Raw genomic sequence first — 23,010 nt, forward strand, 5'->3', positions numbered from 1 at the left:
TGTTTGTCCCCAGGTCTGTTTGACAGTGGCAGACATTGTTATAATTTACATAGTATATAAACCAATGCAAACAATATGAAGTTATTTATAAGAAAATGGGGAAAGGGCTGGGGCTGTATCTCAGTGGTAGAGCGCTTGCCTAGCATGTGTGAGGCACTGGGTTCAATCTTTAGCACCTCATAAGCATAAACAAAGGTACGCTGTCCATACACAACTACAGGAAAAAAAAAATTTAAAAAGAAAATAGGGAAAACTTTCAGAGATGAAGAACTAAAGTTTCCAACAAGTTAGTTGCACCCAAGATAATTATAAATAATAACGGAGGATTGCACACCCAGCCCCACAATTTTTTTTCCAGGACTCTGAATTCAAGTTCCTTCACTTGTATCTTTAAAAAAAGTGGACCATAAGGTCCACTTTACAAAACAAACAAACCAAAAAAACAAAAAAAAAAAACCCCAAAACTAAGAATTATAGATGACACATTATCCTGTGATTTATGTAAGAAAAACAGAAACTTTAGTTGATCCATACTTTAAAAAAAAAAAATTAGCTCAAATCAGAAAATTGGACAGGGTAATCATCTCCTTTAAACTGCGTTTTGTTTTTTTTTTTTTAGGTTGTTACAGAACAAGATTTGCTATGTACTTGAAAAGTACTTACTTCTAAACACCTGACACTTTCCTCCTTTCCTAGTTACTCAATTATAATTTCCACTTGCCATGTTTACATTTTTTTAAAAATCTCACTGATAAGTATTGCAGTACACATCCATGATGGCTTTTTAAATGAACCCACATTCCATTAAATTTTTAGAAAAATTAACAGTAATTTTTTAACTACTACCTATTGGCTTAATCCATACTAAAACTTCCATTATTACCAAAATATCTTTTTATGGTTAGCTTATTATTCATATCAGGGTCCAGATAAAGTCCACACATAACATTTGGTTAAGTTTCTGATTTTGTAGTAGGTCCCTCTCCCCTTTCTAACTTTTTCACCTTTTAAATGACAAAGAAACTAGGAAATTGCTATTATAGAATGTCTCACATTGTTATTTTAGTGGATCACTTCTCCATACTGATAGATGTAGAGTTTTAATTAAATACAGTTTCAGTTTGGGGGAAAGAATTCTTCATAGAAGGTATTAACTACCTTCTCACAACACATCAAGAAGCACCTAATGTCTGGGTGTCATACAATGATATGAAGTCTATCAGTGGGTTCCAATGGTGCCAGCCTAACCCATCAATTATAGTTCCCATCAACCTTTTACCTTAATTTTTAGCATCTATTGATGAGTATTACTGGCCTATTATTAGGAATTGTAAAATGATCTGTTACTCATTTCATTAGCTGGAATTCTTATGTTTTTGTCACACTGAAATAACCCAGTTTACAGGAAAAAAGCATAATAAATGCTTTATGTTTTTCCCTTTATCATGTTTCAAAAGATAATGAGCTGGTGCCCTGGCAATCTTCAGTAAAGCCAAGTTTTATTTTTATTAAGTCTAAACTCAATTTTGTTTTGTGGTGCTGGGGATGGAACCCAGGGCTTCATGCACGGTAGACAAACATTCTACCATGTTCGTCCCACTCTTTCAGTAGCCCAAGAAATTTTATGTATTTGATGTTTTAATCAATAGTGTTATTTATTTGATCAAAATTTCCATGGTAGTCCCCTTAAGCTAGCACCTGTGTCCAGTAGTCTCATTAACTTCTGACTACTTCCTCTTGCTGTTACCCTCTTTTTTTAATTAACCTACTAACTACTAGTTCAAAGTGCACTAGATAAGAGGACTTATACAGTAACTTGTACATACACAGGAAACTTTTTTTTTTAATATTTATCTTTTAGTTTTCGGGGGACAGAACATCTTTGTTTGTATGTGGTGCTGAGGATCGAACCCGGGCCGCATGCATGCCAGGCGAGCTCGCTACAGCTTGAGCCATATCCCCAGCCCCACAGGAAACTTCTTGAAGGAAAAGTGTTGATAAGAGTGATAACCTCTAGGAAGTGAGACTTTTTATTCCTTTCCTTTCTATGTTAACAGAATTTTTAAAAGGAAAGTTTAGGGAACTCGAACTGTGTGTGGTGGCACACACCTGTAATCCCAGCTACTCTTGAGGCTGAGGCTTGAGGATTATAAATTCAGGACCAGCCTGGGCAATTTAGTGAGAACCTGTCTCAAAAAATAAAAAGGTTAATTAGTAATTTAGTTCGGGAGTAGAGTGTCCCTGGGTTCAGTCACCAGTACTGAAAAAAAAACGAAGGAACCAAAACCTCAAAGGGAGTGTTTTCAGGTTTGTTTTTTTTTTTCTTTTGTAGAACATGCTTAAAATTACAGTAATTTGTTTAGTGTTTTGTGCTTTGTAGTTTTCAAAAATTCATATTTTGGATTACAATGCTAAAAGTTAGACCCAGATCCGAAATTGTATGCGTGTGTATTTCCAGCCCTAAATCGGAGGATAACAATCTGCGGGAAACAGGTGTCACGCAGGCAACTGAAGCTCCTGAGCAGTATTAAACACAGCCGCTAATTCCCGCTCCAAGTCCCAACGCAACCAATGGTACCCAAACCAGAATTCAGGGACATATTTCGGACTCTCTCTTTCTGCTTAACATATACACTAAAAAATTACTCGTTTTTTACCTGAAGTTTCCATCTAGCTAACATTCTATATCTTTTTTGGCGAACTCACACGCTTTGGGAGACACAACTCGGCTGATGCATCTTTAGGTCATCGTCCCCTCACATTTTCCTAGAATCTTAGGTTGCCACAGTGTGTTAGAGTTGTGGCTAGATCCTAAAGTCACCGTAAACCTCGGGCGGTGAGAAAGCAGCAGGGACCGTGAACGAGGCGAGGCAGTGTGCAGAGTGACCACGCCGTCAGTCCGACACCACCCGACCCAGTTAGTGCGGCTCCGCGCTTGACGGCCTCTTTTGCAGCGGTTGCCGTGAGTGCCGTAAAGCGGACTTGCCGCCGCTGCTGTGGAGGGAGGTAAGGTGTGGGGAACCTCAGTTCGGTGGCTGGGCATGGGCGGTCGCCTTCGGACAAGTCTCGCGGTAGATTCGGGTACCCTCAGCGGGTGCCTCCCGCCCTTCTGAACACCCTCCCTCCTCTCCGCGGGGAGGAGGTCGAGGCCGGCCACAGGCCGAGCGCGCTTCGGGCTGGGTTCTCGACGGTGAATCAGTTGAGGAGCACCTCGTAGTAGATGTCCTTTCGGCCAGTTCGTCCCACGCTCCCCGACGTGTCAGTAGGTAAACTCATCTTGTGACAAGTTCAGTTTGGGGAAGGCTGTCGAGAGGCTTGGAGGAGCCGAGTTAGGGTAGTGACGTTTGAGCCGAGTTGTGGGAGCTGACCCGGAATTTGGGAGAGGATCTCTGGGGACAGCGTTTCAGGTCGTGGGAGGAGGACAGAAACTGACAGGTTTAGGCAGCTTTGCATACATATTAGGGTAGTGGCTGGAGGAATGAGCCCACAGAAGAGAGAAGGCAAGAATAATGTGGTTGAAACTAAAGTTGGTCCCCAGTTGGGAAGGGCTTTGATGCCCTGTGAAGAAGTTCTGTGCAGTGGAAACCTGCAGCCGCTTTGTAGAGAGAAGGTAATTAATTAACCATCTCGCTCCCGACGCCCTTTTTGGCGAGACCCCCCCCCCCGCCCCCCCCAAAAAATTAAGCTTTCAAGTGACTTGGAGAAGTGTATACTGAAGCATCCCTTTTGTGTGCTTATAATAGGATGGACACTGCTAGGTGCGCTAAATAAAGTTTTATGTGGCTTTGCTGTGTGTCTGTGCTTTGCTAATGGGGGAATGTCGGGAAAGATTGAGTGGACCTGTGAAAATGTGGCCCTTAAGAGTCCAAAGAACTGCATTCAAATTTCATCACCGTCACCAAGTTCTCAAGTTACTTGAAGCAAGCTGCTTTTCTCTGAGACTCGTTTTTCTCAAATATAAAAAGATGATCCACTTGATATCTCAGAGTCTTTCTGCCTTTAAGGATGGCAGATTTCCAATGAATAAAAATCAGTCTGTGAACAAATATCAGTGAGAATAAAGTGGTTTATTAAAATTTGGGGAAAGAAGGAAGCCCAGAAAAAAAGGCTCTTGAGCTGAACTCTGAGGAAGAATGATTTGGTTTAAATGATTAGGAACCACACTAGGGATAAAGCTATAAACTCCGGGAATAGCATTCATATTTTAGAGTGTATTAATAGAAATAGAAGATTTGGGAAGGATGGCACTGAATGATGAAGGAACTCCAAAGTGGAAACTGCAGTGTTCTGAAGAGGAAGAAGATGATAAGCATGAAATATCAAAAGAACACAGCATTTGGGTTCATGGATCTAGATGATTGATATTTTGAACCCGTGTTTCTAAAAAGCGCGTCTAAGTACTATTGACAAAAATGGGAATTCTGTCAAATTCCAGCATGCAATAGTGTGTTGAGAGTAAAGGGATTTGTATTATAAATCTAATGTTTCCCATAATTAACCTCTTGACTGTTATTTAATTCTTTTAGATCCTACTCTCCTTTTGTAAAGTGATGTTGTTGGGCCAGGTCGTCTCTCTCCTGTAAAAATTTGAGTCTGTGAGGATGGAGAGCTACCTTCTGAAGGGAAAAAGGAAGAGAGTTGATACAGAATAAAATCATTTAACCTTGAATGTTAAATTTGATGTGTATGGTACAGAGTTGAAACAGGCAGAGAGAGTAAGTAGACTGGATTTAAAATAGTAAGTTTTCTCTTGGATTTGGTAATTAAAAGAGAGATTGGATTTGTGTTGAGGGAGAGGTTTTAGAGACAGGAACTATAGGAACCCATACATAGGAGGCTAGAGAAATCATTGAATGAGGCCTGTGGATCTCAGATCAATGAGTAAGGATTCCTGGGGCTGGGATTGTGGCTCAATGGTAGAGTGCTCGTCTAGTACCTGTGAGGCCCTAGGTTCAATCCTCAGCACCACATGGAAATAAATAAAGGTAGTATGCCCGACTTCAACAACAACAACAAAAAAGAGTAAGACTCCTTTTAAAAAAAAAGAATTATATATAATTATAGGTTCTAGGGAACCAACATTGTTATTGAAGTAATTTACAAATAGCATTTACGGCAAATATTCTTCACCCACTTCTGGTAAACCCAGCAGAAAATGAATGATTGAAATAGGTATTTACACTTGTATTATGATTGTTTACCAAGAAGCTATATCATTTACATATTTATTCACTAAATATGTGTTTAAGGCACTGCTAGGCACTAGAGACATGATGAACAACTTAAACATTGTTCTTATTGTTCCTGTATATAAAGGTCTTAATATCTAGATCAGTGATTTTCAGAAAGCTTAATGCACATATGAGTCGCCTGAAGATTTTGTTAAAAATTACATTATGAATCTAATTCTGACGTTGGGCCTGAAAATTCTCTATATCCAACAAGCACCAACTGATATTACTGATCTAAGGATCATACTTGTAAATGACAAGAGTCTAGATCCTGTTTCCCAAATGTGTCAGGTTATTAAACCACTTAATATTATCCATCATCAGTTTTAAAATGAAAAAAAAATATTCATTATAAAAAGGATACATGCTCATTATAAAATTATTGGGATAATTTAGAAAAGCTCAAAGAACAATGTAAAAATCCCAAATTCTCCCCAAGAATAAACATTGTTACTATCGGTAAATATCCATTCAGATTTTATATGTGTAAATATATTTACATTTAAAGGTTTTACTGAGTACTTCACACACCTGGAACCCTGTGTTTAATTCTGTTAACTTTGCAGTTTTACTAACGTAAATATCCAAATGTCTTCAACCAAGCAATTCAGTACTTGCATCTTGAGGGGAAGAATTTACTTACCTAAAAATAACTTGATTTAACACCATTCCCTTACTCCAAATATGGGAAAATATTAGCATAATTAATATTTTCATTCACATCCAGAAAGTGAAAAATTGTGCTCCATTTGTGTACAATGAATCAAAGAGCATTCTGCTGTCATGTGTAACTGATTAGAACAAATAAATTAATTTTTAAAAAGAACAACAATATTTAGAGAAGATTGGAGAGTAGCTATGCTAGTGAGCCTTTTTTGGCTTCTGGGACATCAGGAAATTGTTGACTTGTCTTACCTCTGAAATACATCTTCAGAATCATTTTCTCTTTATGCCTCCCATCCTGTTACCTCAGCCTTCTAACCGTAATTCCATTATCCTTTTCCCTTCGTGGTTCAACTTGTTTTATTTTGCTGTTAGTTTTTCTGGCTTATACTACGCTGAGTAAGTTGGGACCTAGCAGCGATGAGATGTCCAGGCTAACACATAATTTTATAACCTAAGTTAAATGTCAAGGCAGGTCGGTGCTTGTCCAAGAGGCCCTGATTTCAACAGAGGTGATCCAGAGGTAGGAGTAGGAAGAAGTAGAATTTTTAAAAAGCAGGGTGGAGTTGATAATCCTTCAAACAGACCCATGCTCAGGCAGTTCTTAAAAATGTGAGGGTCAGGACGTGTCTCATGTCAAGGCCAATGTCTTTCATTCCGGTGCCTTCAAAAGAATAATAATGTAAAAAGGCAAGTAGGATGCTGAAAGAATATGCAGTACTGATCTTGGCTATAGAAAGAGTCATCTGAAAACAATTTTGAACTTCTCATTCTATATATTTTCCATCACATTTGTGGATGACTTTTATCTACTACCAATTTTTTCCCAACATTTTTTTGTGTCTTAGCACACAGTAAAGTTGATAATAAAAGATTAAAAGAAGGTGTTTGTTCTTAGATGAAGGTGGCCAGTCTTGGGTTCTAGCTGTCTCAGGCCTAAAGATTGAGAGGAATGATAGCTCTGATACCCATTATCCATCCATGGTTTAGCTGGGAAGATCTACCCATTTCTTCTTCATTTTTAGATTTCTGTTTATGTAAGAGTAATTGTGTGCTGTAATATACTATACTTATATTAACCTTCTCATATTTACATTAGAACTTCAAGATACTTGGACTGCTTAAACCTCTTAACTAAGCATCCCATCAACTTTGTTTTTTTTCTACAAACATTTACCATCGTTTTTCCTTCATTTTCTCTCATCTTGATTTATTATCTCTGTAATACTTCTTTTTTTTTTTCCATTGACACAATATACATCTTCTTTAGGAAACTTAAGTATATTTTCTTACAGTTATTGCACTCTCTGCTTCCTGGCTGCCATGAGCACAGCGGCCTCCTCTGCCATGTTTGTCCACCATAATGTCTGCCTTACTTCAGGCCTAAAGCCATGAAGTTGGCTAACCATGTACTGAGTGAGAGCTGTGCAACTGTGAGCCCAAAATAAACTTTTTCTCCTCTGAGTTGTTCTTGTCTGGTATTTTGGTCACAGAGATGAGAGGCTAATACAGTAACTAGTACCAAGAAGTTGGGTCCTTCCTGTGACATACCTCACCATATGATTCTGAAACCCTTAAAACTGATTTGCCAGAGGATTTTGGAAAAGTTTGGAGATACAGGTGGAGAAGCCTTAGAGTGTTGTAAGCAGAACTTAATGGCTGATTTTGATTGGAGCCCAGAAGAACACAATGCCTATAGAAATGTGGACTGGGAAGACTATGCTCATGAGGTTTCAGATGGGAACAGGGACTTCAAAGGGAATTAGTGTAGAGGCCACACATTATATTCTGATGCAGAATTTGTCTACATTTTGTCCATATCCTGAGACTTTCTGTAGACTGAATTTTAAGATGATGGACTAATTAACCTGGTGTAGGAAATTTCAAGGTGGCAAGATCAAGGGTGTAAAGGTGAAAACTCATTTAAGGAGCAACCATTGGGGCACCCTGCTTGCCCAGCCAATGAAGCCCAGGAAGTTGCTTCCCCAGTGTTTTGTTTCATCATGCTCAGCTGTGTAGGTACTTGGGCTGATGCAGCCATGGTCTAAGGGGGCCCAGCTGCTGCTCACACTGGCAGAAGACTTTAGCATTGTCCAACATGTTGTTGGTCTCCAGGAAAGCATGATGCAGGAGTTAATTAATGGTCATGGAGGCTTCCACTGAGATTTTGTAATAAGGTGTTGGGAGGCTATGCAAAGTGTAGCAGGGTCAGAATCTTTTCAAGCAACCCATGAGAGAGCAGTGTGGGATTAAAAGATGCCAATAATGTGAAATGTCTCCTGAGGAAAGCTGCTGGCTGCAGACACAGCTGGCCTAAGAGGCCATGTGTGCAGCAACCCTCCAGGCCAAAGGGGCAGGGCTGCCCCAAGTCCTTTGGAGATCAATCTTCCCACCATGTGCCCCAGATGCTGTATGTGGAGATGGCAGGACTTGTTTTCCCAGCTGTGTTTCGATCTTGCCTTGCTCCCATTCCTTCTTTCTATGCCCCTATTCCTCCCTTTTGGAATAGGAGTGTTTACTCTGTATCATTGTGTATTGAATATATGTAATTTGTTTTTGATTTCTACAGGGCTTCACAGTGGAGAGTTTGCTTTGAGTTTCAGAAGAGACTTTGAATTTGAACTTTTGAACAATGCTGAAACTGTTGGAGATGTACTGAATGTGTTTTGCATTGTGAGATGGACATGAGCTTTGGGGGGCCAGGGACAGAATGTTATGGTTTGGATCTAAAATGTTCCCCCAAAAGCTCATGTTTTGAAAGCACAATCCATATGCTTTCTAAGGTTAAGAAATAGGACTTTTAGGTAATGATGAAAGCTATGGCCTCATTAGTAGATTAATCCACTTAATGGATTAATAATTTGAATGGACTACTGGGTGGTACCTGTAGACAGGTGAAGTATGACTGAAGGAAGTAAGGCCCTGGGGGTGTGCCCTTGGAGATTATGTCTTGTGTCTCTCTCCTCCCCTCACTCTTCCCAAACTGTCTGCTTTCTAGCTGCCATGAGCTGAGAAGCTTTCCTCTACCAGGCCCTTCCACCATGATTTTCTGCCTCACTTCAAACCCAGAGCCATGAAGCCAGCTCATCATTGACTGAGACCTCTTAAACTGTGAGCCCCAAATCAACTTCCTCCTCTAAAAAGAAAATGCATTATCTACTAGTATTTTTACTGTGATGGAATTTGTACACCAATAATATTTTTACTTAGGTTCCATGCCATATCTTTTTATGTGACTTTTTAATATTTATTGTTTGATAATTGGAGCCATATATGGCTTTAAACTCTAAAAAATTATTTTTTTTATATTTCATATTATGTTTTATGGTAAACTTCCTGCAGGACAGAGACCTTTTATGTAAATAGTTTTAATGTTCTTGAACATTGGGTAGTATATTATAGTATACTTATATACCTACTATTACTTGATATTAATTCAGTCAGTTTTAGGTTTATGAGGGAAATGAGTAGTGTACACCAATTACTGGGATTCAAAATATAAATCAGTAAAAGCCTTAAAGTTAGTTGCCTTTCCTTATGTGTCCATAGTGACTTGTACTCCAGCATAGCAATTGCACTATATTATTATTGCCTTTTATTATTTTATTATTATAGTTTATCTATGATTGAGTCTATTCAAACTAGAGTAGTGGTTTTTAGTAGATGTAGTGATGATAAGGCATGGGTCTTGCACATTTTGGAAAACCTTCCCATCCTCTTCTTTAGGTGCATCACATCCTCCACCACCATCACTACTGTCATTGTTCTTTGGGAAAGCTCCCATACTCATTTCTAAACTCTTAGAAATTTGGGAAGTGTATCATATTTATCATTTGATTTCTAGTGTTTACCATTATTTGGCATTGAGCTTCGAATTTTGATAATTGAGCTTAGGAGAATGTAAGCGATGGCACAATCTGAATACCACTAGGAATCAGCATATAATACATTGATGTATAATTTAAAATAGGCACAAGAAACTGAATTGAAATCTTGAAGTATATTCTCCTTGTTATCCTGTAAACAGTCTTTATCAGAGTATTTAATGATTTTATTTTAGCAGGTTTTAGGTGACAGCAGAAAATAACACCATCATCAACTTTGCTGCATGTTGATAGTTTTCACAGTTTTAGGAAAGGAATACCATGATTTATCCACTTGTCTATGCTTACATACATTATCTGTAGATGAGGTAGATAATTTACATTACTGCTGATAGCTATCATTTCTGTTAGGTAGTTTGCTGATCTTATGTAATTTCTTAAGAGTATTGGTTTTACCTAGGCTTCAGCTTTATAAGCTCATTTACATGTTTTAAAACTTCAAACCAAGACTTTTGCTTTTAAGATAACAGAATAAAGACATTTGTGCCCTCTTCTATCTGAAATTCCACTGAAATAACAGAAAATGAGAGATAGAGATGTAATTACATTTTCCCTGAGACTAGAAGACTTGTAACCCCAAATCTAAATATTTGGGAAATGACTGCCAAGTGTAAGCAGGAATATGTTAAAGAGGATCCTTGTAGAAAGCAGTCTTAGAGCTGGAGGAGCAAAGAGGGAAAGGTTGTTTACAGTGGGATCTGGATACTTAGGAAAGCTCTGGGAACCTCCTTGTACTGCTTGGCAAAATGAACCAGCAAGCAAGAAAAAAAAAATGAGATGGCACACAAATACACTGTCTTTGCAGATGACACTCTTGCTGAGGCAAAAGAGAGATTGTGAGTGGCCTTTTGCTACCTGTTTCTGACACTTGGAGATAGTAATATGTAAACACCTTTCTCTCGCTTATTCTCACACACTTTCTCTTTTTTCACATTCACTTATACAAAACATTTTGTCAGAAAGAGCTTTACTGAATGCCAGAGAGTACCTCTAGTCTAGAACACAGTTGTTTCTTCCTTTCACAGTACTCCTGCAAATAACTAATCCGGAGGGAACTCAAGTCATTCAAAGATAAATAATAATAAAAAGGAAATGAGCACAGTACACAAAAATCCTACAAGAAAAGAAACAAAGGAAAAACAAATGATAGTGAACCCATGAGAAAACTGTACTGGCCTTAAAGAAATTACTAGAATAAGTTTATCCTTTAAATAAACACCAAAGTTAATTGGCTCAAGAGCTAGAAAGAAATTGTAAGACAACAGCATATAATGAAACATAGTTTGGCAGAGCTTAGGAAAGAAAGACAAAATCCGAAACTTTGGAGGAAAATGGAAAACTAAGAAAAAGATATGATTTCAGACTTCTAAAAATTGAGCAAAAGTTAATGAGAATGAAAAGAGATAAACAAATGCTTAATTGGGGTTCTTGAAATAGAGAATTAAAAACTGTTTGAACATATAACTTAAGAAAAATTTCCACAAAGTTATCTTTACTTAACAGATTGAAAGGACACATAAAGATTAAGAGGAAACTAATATACATATCATTACATAATCTAGCTTAACAAAAATTGAATTTCATAGGTAAGGAATGCATCCTTTGCTTGTCTCATTAATGAATTAGATTAACTATAAGTGGTGTTGGGGAATCAGATATTTTCAAGGGACTATTTAGCATTACAGGATAATGTAATAGCCTATAAGTTATCAGGGAGATAAAGTGTGACCTCAAACCCAGACTGTCAAACTATTGACAGTTATTTTTGAACAATGCAAAAACTCAACATTAGTGGAAACTGTAATAAGTTCTTCTTGATAAATTGCCAAAAGATGAATATCAGTCATCCATAAAAGAACAGAGATAATACAGCAATAGGACTGACGGGGGACATTATAGGAATAAAAACAAAATGAGATTTGTAGTTATGGAATAGTGTAGAACTATTACAAAGTAGAAGTAACTAGTAAAAGTCAGGATTGAAAAAGGATAGAAGGCAGAAGGTGGTATAAACTTGCCAATGTTTTATTTGTTAGGTAGAGAACAAAAGACATATAAAACTTAGACATCAAGTAATAAAGGTATTAGCGTATTTATAGGAATAAAGTAGATTATCTAGGGGGCTAGGGTTGTGGCTCAGTGGTAGAGTGCTCATCTAGCATACATGAGGCACTGGGTTCTATCCTCAGCACCACATGAATGTAAAATAAAGATATTGTGTCCACCTAAAACAATCTAAACAGCATATATTTAATCAAAAGCAAATATTGGAGAAAAGGTAGAAGCATAGTTATACTAAATTTCTTATCTTAAATAATCAGAGATGGCATCCAAGATGAAAAAACAAAATTATTTATAATAGTATTCATTACATTTGCAAAAAACTGAGAACATACATGGGACATTTATAAAAACTGATCACATCCTAGATTCCATACTCTTGAAAATCTTTAAAAAACTATGGAGAGCTATACATGTGTGTCTTGACCAGAAATTTTCTCAGTTTCTTCTGTGGTAATGGTTTTCAATATTGTCGGCAGCATCCATATCATCTAGGAACTTGTCAGAGTGCTCTTTCAGAGGTTCCATACCAAATCTGCTGGATCAGAAACTTTGGAGAAGCCCTCCCCAAAATCCCTGTTGGTCAGACTGTTCTGTGGAACTTTAGATAAACTATCTATGCTGTTGCTGATTGTTACAGGTAAAAATAATTAAAACACAGGCTTTTGTCTCTTCAGAAATACATTTTTATTCACAGAAAACAAGATTATCTTCCTATCCAAAAAGATGAAAACCTGGCTACATTTGAAAGACAACCAAGTGAACACCACAGACTAATGAGTAGAATCAATAAGAACGTGATTTTGGCCCTTTTAACATTGACAAGTTCAGCATTTCTGCTATTTCAGTTGTACTACTACAAGCATTATTTATCAGCAAAGGTAATTTTTTCTTTTTTATCTTTAGACTTCCCTTTAGCTGTATAGTTTCTTAACATATTTTTCTTTTGGAGTACATAAATTAATCACAGTCTTTTAATTTTTATAGAAACATTTCTTACTGAGAGTCTCATATTTTACAGTTAAATGTTTTCATAATTACACACTGAAGTCAAAAGTGCCAAGTTTCAGGGCTGGGGTTGTGGCTCAGCAGTATGCTAGCACTTGCCTAGCATGTGCGAGGCATTGGATTTAATCCTCAGCACCACATAAAAATAAACAAATAAAATAAAGGTATTGTGCCCAAATACAACTAAAAAATAAATATTAAAAAAGTGCCAAGTTTCAGTGATGTTTATTGCAGTTTTCTGATATATTCATATAAAAATTATCTGCTACAAAAAGTATTTCAGTTAAGAAATTTGGTGACAATTGTATACAATATCAAAATTATTTTACTGTAGTATACATTTTAATTTAGAATCTACCGGGGAAGAGTAATAATCTAAGTTGCCTTTGTCTATATCTATAGAAATAAAGAAGTAGAGATAATGTTTGGAAACTAATAGATTCTTCCAGTAGTAGTGAATGCCTGCAGTACCACTGTGTTGAGAAGGACTACAGTACTCTTCAATGTCTTTAGGAAAGATTATACTAATACCTATTACTGGTTAAGGAAGAAAGAGGTATTTACTATCTTAGAGTTAAGGAGACCTACTTCTGTCTATTTCAGGGCCTGACCACAGAATCCTTTTGCCTCTAGCTGGTCAAACAAGGTTAGCTTTTCTGTGACCCACTAAATGAGGTCTGAGGTCTGAATAATTTAGTTTTCTAATAACATTAAAAATGAGAAACAAGTATATCTATTGGGTCTGCTAAAATTCTGTAGATAAGTAGAATAACCCTCTGAAGTACACACTGTTGTAGTATGGTAGCCTTGTGAGCATGTTCTATGGGCTCCAACTTTCAAGTACAGATTTACAATGAGGTTATGTCCTGATAAACCCATTATGAGTTGAAAATATTATAAGTCAAAAATGCATTTTAATGTGCCTAATTACTGAATATTATAGCACAGTATACAATAGACTATCAGTTGTATATCTTTGTGATCACTTGGCTGATGGCAACTGTAGTACTACATCTTGCTAGCCTAGGAAAAGATCAAAATTCAAAGTAATTTCTACAAAATGTTTATCACTTCACACCATCAGAAAGTCAAAATATTGTGAGTCAAACCATCATAAGTTGAGGTTCTTTGTATTTGGCTTACATTGCACACCAAAAAGGCAAAGAGATGTCTCTAGGACTGTCTAGGATATGATTAAATTGTTCATTGATTTTTTAGTGCACCTAATTTTGTGTGCTTATTCAGACTGTATTTATTAATCAGTTATACACAGGGTATTTAGCAAGAACACAGAGATATGTAGAACAAAGTTCAAGAGACCTGTAGTTTGATAAATGTAGCAAGAGCAATAATTCTTGATTTGGGCGATTAGAAAGATAGTTCTGGGGTTTAGAGAGTTCAAATCCCTCATTCATTGACAAATCACTTAACCTCTTTGAGCCTCAGTTTCTTTAAATATGGCTAATAGTAACTTTCAGGTTGAGGTATGTGGTACATATAACGTAGGTTTTGATGTATGGTAGAGGCTCAGAAGATGATAAGTATTAATAGCTTATGTTTTCTAGTCCTTTTAAGCTTTAATTACAGTTTGATAAATTGAATTGAGTTCAATTGTTACAGTGTTCTTAACAAGCCTCCATTTATCACTTTTTCATAAATGAGTGAAATAGGTTCCAGGTATATTAAGTTTCTTCTCATAAGATTGATAAGATATCCATAATTACCCTAGGTACATGTATGATTGCACACATGGTGTGGCGCTACATCTACATGTACAACCATAGAAATGTAAAGCTGTGCTGCAGTTGGGTACAGTGAATCAGAGTTCATTCTGCTGTCATATACCTAATTAAAATTAATTAATTAATTAATTTAAAAAGATTGATAAGATATGAAAAGAGATGACTTTAAGGATTGCTGAAGCACAACAGAAAATGATAAAATATTAATGCTTAGGTGGAAGAAAGACAAAGCATTGTTTGTGTAAAACTCCAGTAATCCCAACCTTATGTTGTTCTTGACTTAGTCAAGATAAACCACACTGGTGCCTTCAGTAATCAGCTGTTTTTACTACTTAGGAGGCCCACTTACAGGGTGGTATGCTAGGATATCTTTGTGTTATATTTTGTAACCTATGTGTGTTTGGCTAGAAGGAGGGAAGAGAGAGATGGAAGAGGAGTTTGGATTTCAAGTTTGTGAGTAATCATTCACAGAAAACAATTTTGTATGCCATCATTAGAAATGGAAATTGATCTTGTAGCTATTTATATCATGTGCAAGAAACCTGGAATTTTAAAAAATTTTTGGAATTTTTTTAGTTAATCAGTTACTTATTAAAATTAGGAAACATGATTTTCCCTTCATCTTTGTTGTCTTGTTCCACTTTGCTCTGAAGAATAATAATAGGTCGTTTCTGGAGAAAGAATATTATGTTTGATAGTCGGATTTAATATGGCAAACTTATGATAAGTACTACTTCCCTTCTTCTCCAACCCTTCCCACTTTTTCAGTATCCAGGAGAAATGTGAAAGAATTTCTAAATTAATTAGAATTATTAATAATTAATTTAACAATTAGAATTAAAGGGTATTTTTAAAATTTTTTCTACTTATTCTCAGACTTTCAACTATTTTTAAGTTGTCTGACCAAACAGTTTCAATTAGTAAATGTAGCTTTCTCACCATTACAAATTACATTTATGACTTCAGTCCACTAAAAACTTCAGTGGCTCAGAAGTAAGTAGAAGAATGATGTTTCTACCGTAAGGAAAGGCACTGACAGGCAGAGTGGAAGGCTACTTGGAGGCTATCATGTTGAATTCACCATAGTTAGTGTTTCTTATCCTTAGATTTGAGAGTTTATGAACAACTGAAAAAACTCAGTTATTGAAGATTTTAGTGTTTTTTTTAAGTATTGGCATTTGATTCTATATGGGCATATTTAAAGATAATGCAAATTAAGGAATTGGAATTTTGATTCCTTTAAGAAACTGCATGTTGAACTCTGCCTTCAAAAATAACAGGATTAGGGCTGGGGATATAACTCAGTTGGTAGAGTACTTGCCTTGCAGTCACAAGGCCCTGGGGTTCTAATCCCCAGTACCACAAAAAAATAAAACAAACAAACAAACAAAACAAAAACAGTATTTTTTCTTCTTATATGAAAAATATTTATTTGACTCATTTCCTTCATGACAAATATTTATTGATTCGGTTATCAGTGGAATTCTATAGTCACCAAATTTTTTTCTTCCAGTCTTTATTGGCATCTGATTTTTTTCCATTCACTCCTTTCCCTTAAATTTCACTATAAATCCCATAAAAAATGTTTTAGAATATATTTAGGCTTTTTAAAAAAACCCTTATTGACTCTAACTATATGACATATTTTTAATTTTTTCAGAACATTCAGTCATTTGTCAAATATTTGTTGAAAGCTTACTGTGGCTCAAACATAGTACTAGGCTATGAAATAAAATGACAAATACAATTTAATCTTTGCCTTCTAGGAACTCACAAATTGGGGAAATTTGGTGTTATAGTTTGTATCTAAAAATGTCCCCCCAAAAGTTCATGTGTTAGGCAATGCAGTAATGTTCAGAGGCAAAAAGATTGGATTATAAGAGCTGTAACCTCATCAGTGGATTAATCCATTGATGGCTTAATAATTTGGACTGCTAGGTGGTAACTGGTCAGGGGGGCATAGCTGCAGGAAGTAGGTCACTGGGGGCATAGTATTGGATTGTATGTTCATGGTCCCTTTCTTCTTCTTCCCTTCCTTTCTCTTTGCTGTCTCTGTTTCCCAGCTTCCATAAGCTGAGCATCTTTACTCTGCTATGCCTTCCACCACGATGTTCTGTCTCACCTCAAGTTCACAGCAATGGAGTTGGTTCATGGATGAAAGAATGTTTTGAGTTGTCCTTATAGGAATGAGTAGGAGTTCTCCAGGTGAACTGGAGGATGAGAACTCCATTACAAATAAAAGAAACAGTCTATTCAAAGAGAATGAGCTATATGGATGTCTAGAGGAGTAGCATACCAAGTAGAAATCAAAGGAAGTGCAAAGGTTCTGAGGCAGGAATAAACAGGCAGTTCTGAGAACAGCATAGAGATTAATGTGACTGTAGAAGAGTGAGAGATGGGGAGAATAATGAGTAAGGCTACAAAATTCCATGTTGTTGTAGGTCTAAACCATTAAAAGGACTTTGGTTGGGTCTTATTCTTAGTAAGATTGTGAATCATAGAAAGGTTTTGAGTTGTTACATGACATGATCTGATTTTTACTTTAAAACAAATAATCTGGCTGCTCTATTGGAAATGAAATATAGGAATAAAGGCTGAAACAGATAAAAGACTATTATTATTTACGTAAGAGATGATAATGGCTTGGACTTGGAAGTTGGTGAGAAATGGAAAACAGAGCTGTAAGGATTTATTAATGGGTTAGATGTGGGGTATGAAAGACAGAATAGGATCAGGAATAACTAGTATTTTTGGCCTAGGTAATTGGAAGGGGAAAATTGCTGTTTACTGAGATAAGAAAGACACAGAAGAGCAAGTTTGAGGGATGGTAAAAAATCATTTTTGTGTGTGTGTTTTCTTTTGTTGGTACATTGTACCTTTGAGGTAGCTATTCAAATGAAGAAGGTGAATAGACAACTGGGTATATTAAGTCTGAAGTTCAAAGGGATAGTATGAGCTGGGAGTTGTAAGCAGATAGATGGTATTTAAAGCCATAGACTAGATGAGATACCAAGGAAGTGAATATAGATTTAAGAGAGAGAAAGAAAGCACAAGAAAAAAAGCAAGTTTCAAGATCTGAGCTCAGAGACCCTTCAGCAGCATGTCAGAGGTGGAATGAACTAGCTAGCGATTCTAAGAAAGAGTAGCCAGACAGAAGTAGTAGAAGACTGGAAGCATGGGGATTCTGAGAGCCAAGTGAATGAAATATTTCAATGAGGCAGAAGTTGTTCAACAATTCTTAGTAGGTCAAATAAGACAAGGACTAATAATTCATCATTGGATTTAGCAATGTGGAGGTTATTGGTGTTCTTGATGAATGCTTACTGAGTGAATTTAAGCTCAAGTGAGTTCATAGGAGAATTGTGGGCAATGAGCATAGACAACCCATTAGGAGTTCTCTTGGTAGGAGAGTAAGAAAAATGGTGGGAAAGAGACACCAAGAGGTTTTTGTCTTAATTTTTTTTTTTTTTTAAGATAGGAGAAAAAATGTCATGTTGTATGCTGATGGAAATGATCCAGCAGAGAAAGAAAAATTGCTGAAGCAATTTCTTTGGCCAGGCGAGAGGGATAAGATATGTAAATGGAGAGTTTGGCCTTTAATAGGAATGTAGGCAGCTCATCTGTCAGGAGAGGAGGAAAGGTAGACTGTAGGGATATAATTTGATTAGGTAGTTGAGATGCGGTAGGAGCTCTTGAAGGTTCTTCTCTAATTTCTTCCCTCCCCCACATCCCGGGAAATAGAAAAGCAATGCCATAAGTTGAAGGATAGATAGGGAGGGGGTGTTGGAAAGAGAAAAAAGCAGAAAAAGTCATCTAGGAGAATGAGAGTTAATACACAAGGGAAATGTAGGATGATTGCTGGGCAGAATTAAGTTCCTATTTGAAGCTAGTAGTCATGAATCTAAAGTGACACCAGTGAGCAGCCATGTTTAGCTGCACAGTTGCATGTGTACAAAAAGTGGAGAGTGGATTTTTGCTAAGCATATAAAATAAAGTAAAATAGAGGCAGATTGTGAGTATACAAATAGGGAATGATATAAAACGTGAATGTTTGTGCTGGTATTATTCATAGTAGCTAAATTATCTAAATGTTCATCAAACTGAATACAATAGAATATTACTCAGCTATGGGGGAAAATAATTAAATACTGATGCATGCTATAGCATAGATGAACTGTTACATTATGCAAATTGAAAAAAGTCAGATGCAAAGAGCCATATATTATAACTGCATTTTAATGAAATGTTCACTTGAGGCAAATCCACAGAGAAAAAAAATGTATAAACATTATAGTTAGGGCTGAATGGAGGAAGGTTGGGGAGTGATATCTAATAGGTTTTATTTGGGACATAATGAAAATATTGTATATAGTGGTGATAGTTGCAGAACTCCGTAAATATACTAAAAATTACTGAATTCTACACTTTAAAAAGGTGGCTTTTATGGTAATGTGATCTATTTCTCATTGAGAGTGAACTAGTAGACTATCCCAAATGCCACAAGTTAAACAGCTTAGAAATTCAGTCTTGCCTACTAATATAAGACTGTGGTGAGCAACAAATGACTATATTGCAGAGTTCACAGTCTTTTTTCAGTACTAAAGATTACAAAGATGTGTCTTTATTGCTTTTTCTCAAACATCTACATGTATTAAAATGTTATTGTCTAAACTGCAGAGCTTGTTAGGAGAGACTCTGGCTATACCTTAATTTCTCATTATATCTCAGTATATTTCTTAGTAATTCCTCATCCCTCTCTCCAGTTAATAGACTCTTATTAATCCAGTGGATCCCAAATTGTCAATTCCTTATAGGATGATGGGATATAATGGATTAAGCATTTACTATTTACCAAGCCCTGTGCTAGGTAGTGGTGGTACAGAAATGGCATAGACTTGTATCCTGCCCTTGAGTGTGTGGTTAGTGGGAAGGTGAGTTTCCATTTTTTTTAACTCACATTTTTCTTCAGCATCCTACCATTTTTAGCTTGCAGGTAAACAACACATTAAAGATATAAAAACCTTCTTGGATCTTCTTTGAGCTTAAAACATTCTTCTTCTTGTGTATTCCATTAAATGTTCACTTTCCTGTTCCTTTGAAAGTATTTTGGAGCTTATCAAAGGTCTGATTCTCTGGACCTAAATATTTTTAAAAACATTTTTTAAAAATAACTCAACATTTTAAATTATGATGTGTCTTAGCTTTCTATCTGTAAACCAAAAATAAAAATGTTTGCTTTGTAGAATCATTGTGAGAGATAGGAAAAAGTATATAGTTTATATGTAGATGTATCAAATATAGTACCTGACATTTAGGAGCTGCTCAATAAATTTACTTACTCTTTGCCAGGAACTACAAATACTAATTCAGTATATGGAGATAAGCTGAGGTTAGGAATATGTAGCTAACTTGACCAACTGTAATTCCAGAGAGATAGCAGAGAATTTGTTGTTTATTTGTTGACATTGATTAGTTTAGAGATTTGGGCAACATATACTTAGTTAACTACTGTATTCTGTTGATGTTTTACATCTTAGGTAGCTGTATTATAAAATAATAGCATTCTTAGCTTCTGACTACATGAAAATAAGTATTTGGGTGATGCCTTCTAATGACTATGGGCTAATATGCAGTTTGACTCTTATACTCACCCTAAATGTAATGTTGCATGCTGGACTTTGAATTTATTTCAGTATTCTTTTGTTATCCTCCTAGAATGGAATTGGTTTGTCAAAATCCAAAGGCAGCAAAATCGGATTTGATAGCACACAATGGGTATGTACAATAAAATTCCTCACTTACAATGTACATTTAGTTCATTTGTTTGTGTACTCAATTTTAAGTATTTGTTTGATGAATACAATGACTACCTTGGGGATGGAGGAGGTAGTGGCCAGGAAGGAGTGAGCCCTATACCAAGTACTTAGAGTATCTTATTTAGTCCTTATAGACACCTTAACCAAGTCAATATATACTGTTATTCTTGATTTACCTTAGAGAGATTCAAGTTAGTTGGCTAATAAGTGATTGAGTCTAGATTCTAACTTCCTGCCTCTAGAACTCTCATTCATTGAGCTGTGCTGCTTCGCCGAATGAATGAATATGTTTCAGAACTTAACTATGAATAATGAAAAAATTAGTGATCAGGAATAAAAATTTATTCAGCATGTTTCCTTTATGAGATAAGTGAAACTAGTCTTACACATTTCCAGATCCTGCATATTTATAAGTTTATTTTCTTACCTTCTATTCTAACTAAACTTAGAATGAAAAACAATGTTGGGTAACTAATAAAAATCACAGTTCTCTTGTTTGTATACATTGTGGAAAATGACCAGATATATCTTGTGGAGACAGTTTGTAACCACAGATGTGGAAGGCTTTAGATTAGAATTTTCAAGTAACCAAGTTTTATTTTAAGTCATTGCTGATACCAACTAGATTTGAACTACTGTTTTAAAAGTGAAGTCTGGGACATCCTACTAGCAGATGTCTTAGTTATCTAATCTAGAAATATAAATGTGAACTTTAAATTTATTAAAGATAGCAAATGTTTTGCTTTGTGTATTTAGGATCATCTTAGGGAAAAGGGAATCATGATGTTCTTAGTATTTATATTACCAAGTCTCAATTATAAAGATTCTCAATTAAGTAAAAAGGGATACTTTGCACACTTCTTTCTAGCACTTCTCTACCTTCATCCCACTCTTAAGAAACACAGATATATACTACATACATACATACATACATACATACCTACAGCTGGAATATGCCTGTGGTCTGAAGGCAATGGTATGGTCTATCATAAATGTTAACATTCTGTGATGTGAAGATATAGTAATAAAAATTTTCCAAGTTTGCTGTTATTGAAAGTCTTCATATATACACTGAAAGAACATGTTTAGGAAAAATTTAAAGCTCTAACGGCTTCAGTGGGATAGAAGATTTTACTTTGTATTGACTGAGTGACAACTCTCTAACAATATCCTCATACCTTTTAATGGAGTAAGGTATGGTGACCCCATCCTTTTAGTTGGAGAATGATCCATGAGTTGGGAAGAATAGCAGATTTTTTTAAAGGTTTACTTTCAAGGTAGGTGAGCAAAAAATTAAAGAGCAGCTTACCACATTAAGGGAATTCTCTTTGTATTGTAACTTAATTACATTTCAGGGTACTAAAAAAAATTGTGAATGTGGTCACTGAATTATTACAATATTTGCAAAATCACAGGAAACGGAAAAGTATTAAAATGCCTTTGTCCTATTTTTTTGGAAGAAATAAAAAGTGAAAACTGACTAATACTGTGATATTGAGTCCTGATAAAATTCTAGAATGAATTATTAAGCAGATGACTTGACAGGCTTAGGAAAGAAAAAGTGATAATTAGGAATCCGGCTTTTGCTAAGAACAAGTTGTGTGCTGAAAATATAGCTCAGTAGTAGAGAGAGCTTGCCTAAGAACAAGTCCCATCAAGTTCTTGTAGGTTCTGATAAAAATTTTAATACACAGGCAGATGAATATGCTATTGTGGTCTCAGCACATCCTATTTTCAACAAGACATTTTTCATTCTTAAAACAAAGTGAATTATCGAGGAGTAGGTAGGTGATGATAGTCATGTTGATTTAGGATTAATTGGATTAAAAATCAATTGGACACCTATTTCTAAGGAGCAATGATGATTGCAGTATTAATGATTTGGAAGGTATATTTTTAAAAGATAAGTTATACATTCTCCCCTTGACCCTGTCCTGATCTATATTTATGTTAATAATTATAATGACGCCATAAATATATTCATCAAATTTTTTAATACTAACCTGAGATTCATTTAACATGTAAGTACTTTATATGAACTAGTTTCTATCATCTCATTGTCTTTCTCCAAAAATCATTTCTTTTTCTTTTTTTTTATCTAAAGCACAGAAAAGCATTAACCCTAAGAGAAAAAAAAAATCAATAGACTATCAAAATTTAGAACTTCTACTTATGCCACAGAATAGAAAATATTTGTAAAACTTGCAGCTGACAAAAGAGTGATATCAAAGATTTATAAAGAATTCCTACAACTCAGTAATAGATTTTTTGTGTTGTTCATAGCCTTTTTCAAATTGAGGAAGCATCTTATTCCTTTTTTTGATGAGAGTTTTTAATCACAAATAGGGATTGAAATTTGTCCAATGCTTTTAAAAAAAAAAAATTGTAGTTGTAGATGGACAGAATGCCTTTATTTTTTATGTGGTGCTAAGGCAAGTGCTCTGCTGCTGCACCACATGCCCAGCCCCACTCAAATGCTTTTTATGTATTGAAATTACCACAGGTTTTCCCCTTTGTTCTGTTGATATGCAGAATTTTTTTGATTGACTTTCCAATATTAAATTAATCTCTGATTCCTGTGATGAACATTGGTTTTGATATTTAC

General features: G+C 35.7%; 1 protein-coding gene across 11 annotated transcripts in view; it reads left to right on the forward strand.

The window, feature by feature from the left end:
* Positions 1-2,960: 2,960 nt before the first annotated feature.
* The window catches only part of Fktn (fukutin), a 94,696-nt gene continuing 74,646 nt past the window's right edge, over positions 2,961-23,010 (forward strand). For 3 of the 11 annotated variants that reach the window (XM_071600807.1, XM_071600814.1, XM_071600815.1), the window contains exons 1-3: positions 3,013-3,262; positions 12,517-12,720; positions 20,305-20,364. In XM_071600807.1, the coding sequence (XP_071456908.1) occupies positions 3,221-3,262; positions 12,517-12,720; positions 20,305-20,364 (306 nt within the window). In that variant the 5' untranslated portion in view covers positions 3,013-3,220. The other 8 variants (XM_071600809.1, XM_071600810.1, XM_071600808.1 and 5 more) reach the window with 8 other exon arrangements.

The sequence above is a fragment of the Marmota flaviventris genome, chromosome 13, assembly GCF_047511675.1.
Source record: "Marmota flaviventris isolate mMarFla1 chromosome 13, mMarFla1.hap1, whole genome shotgun sequence".
Taxonomy (NCBI): Eukaryota; Metazoa; Chordata; class Mammalia; order Rodentia; family Sciuridae; genus Marmota; species Marmota flaviventris.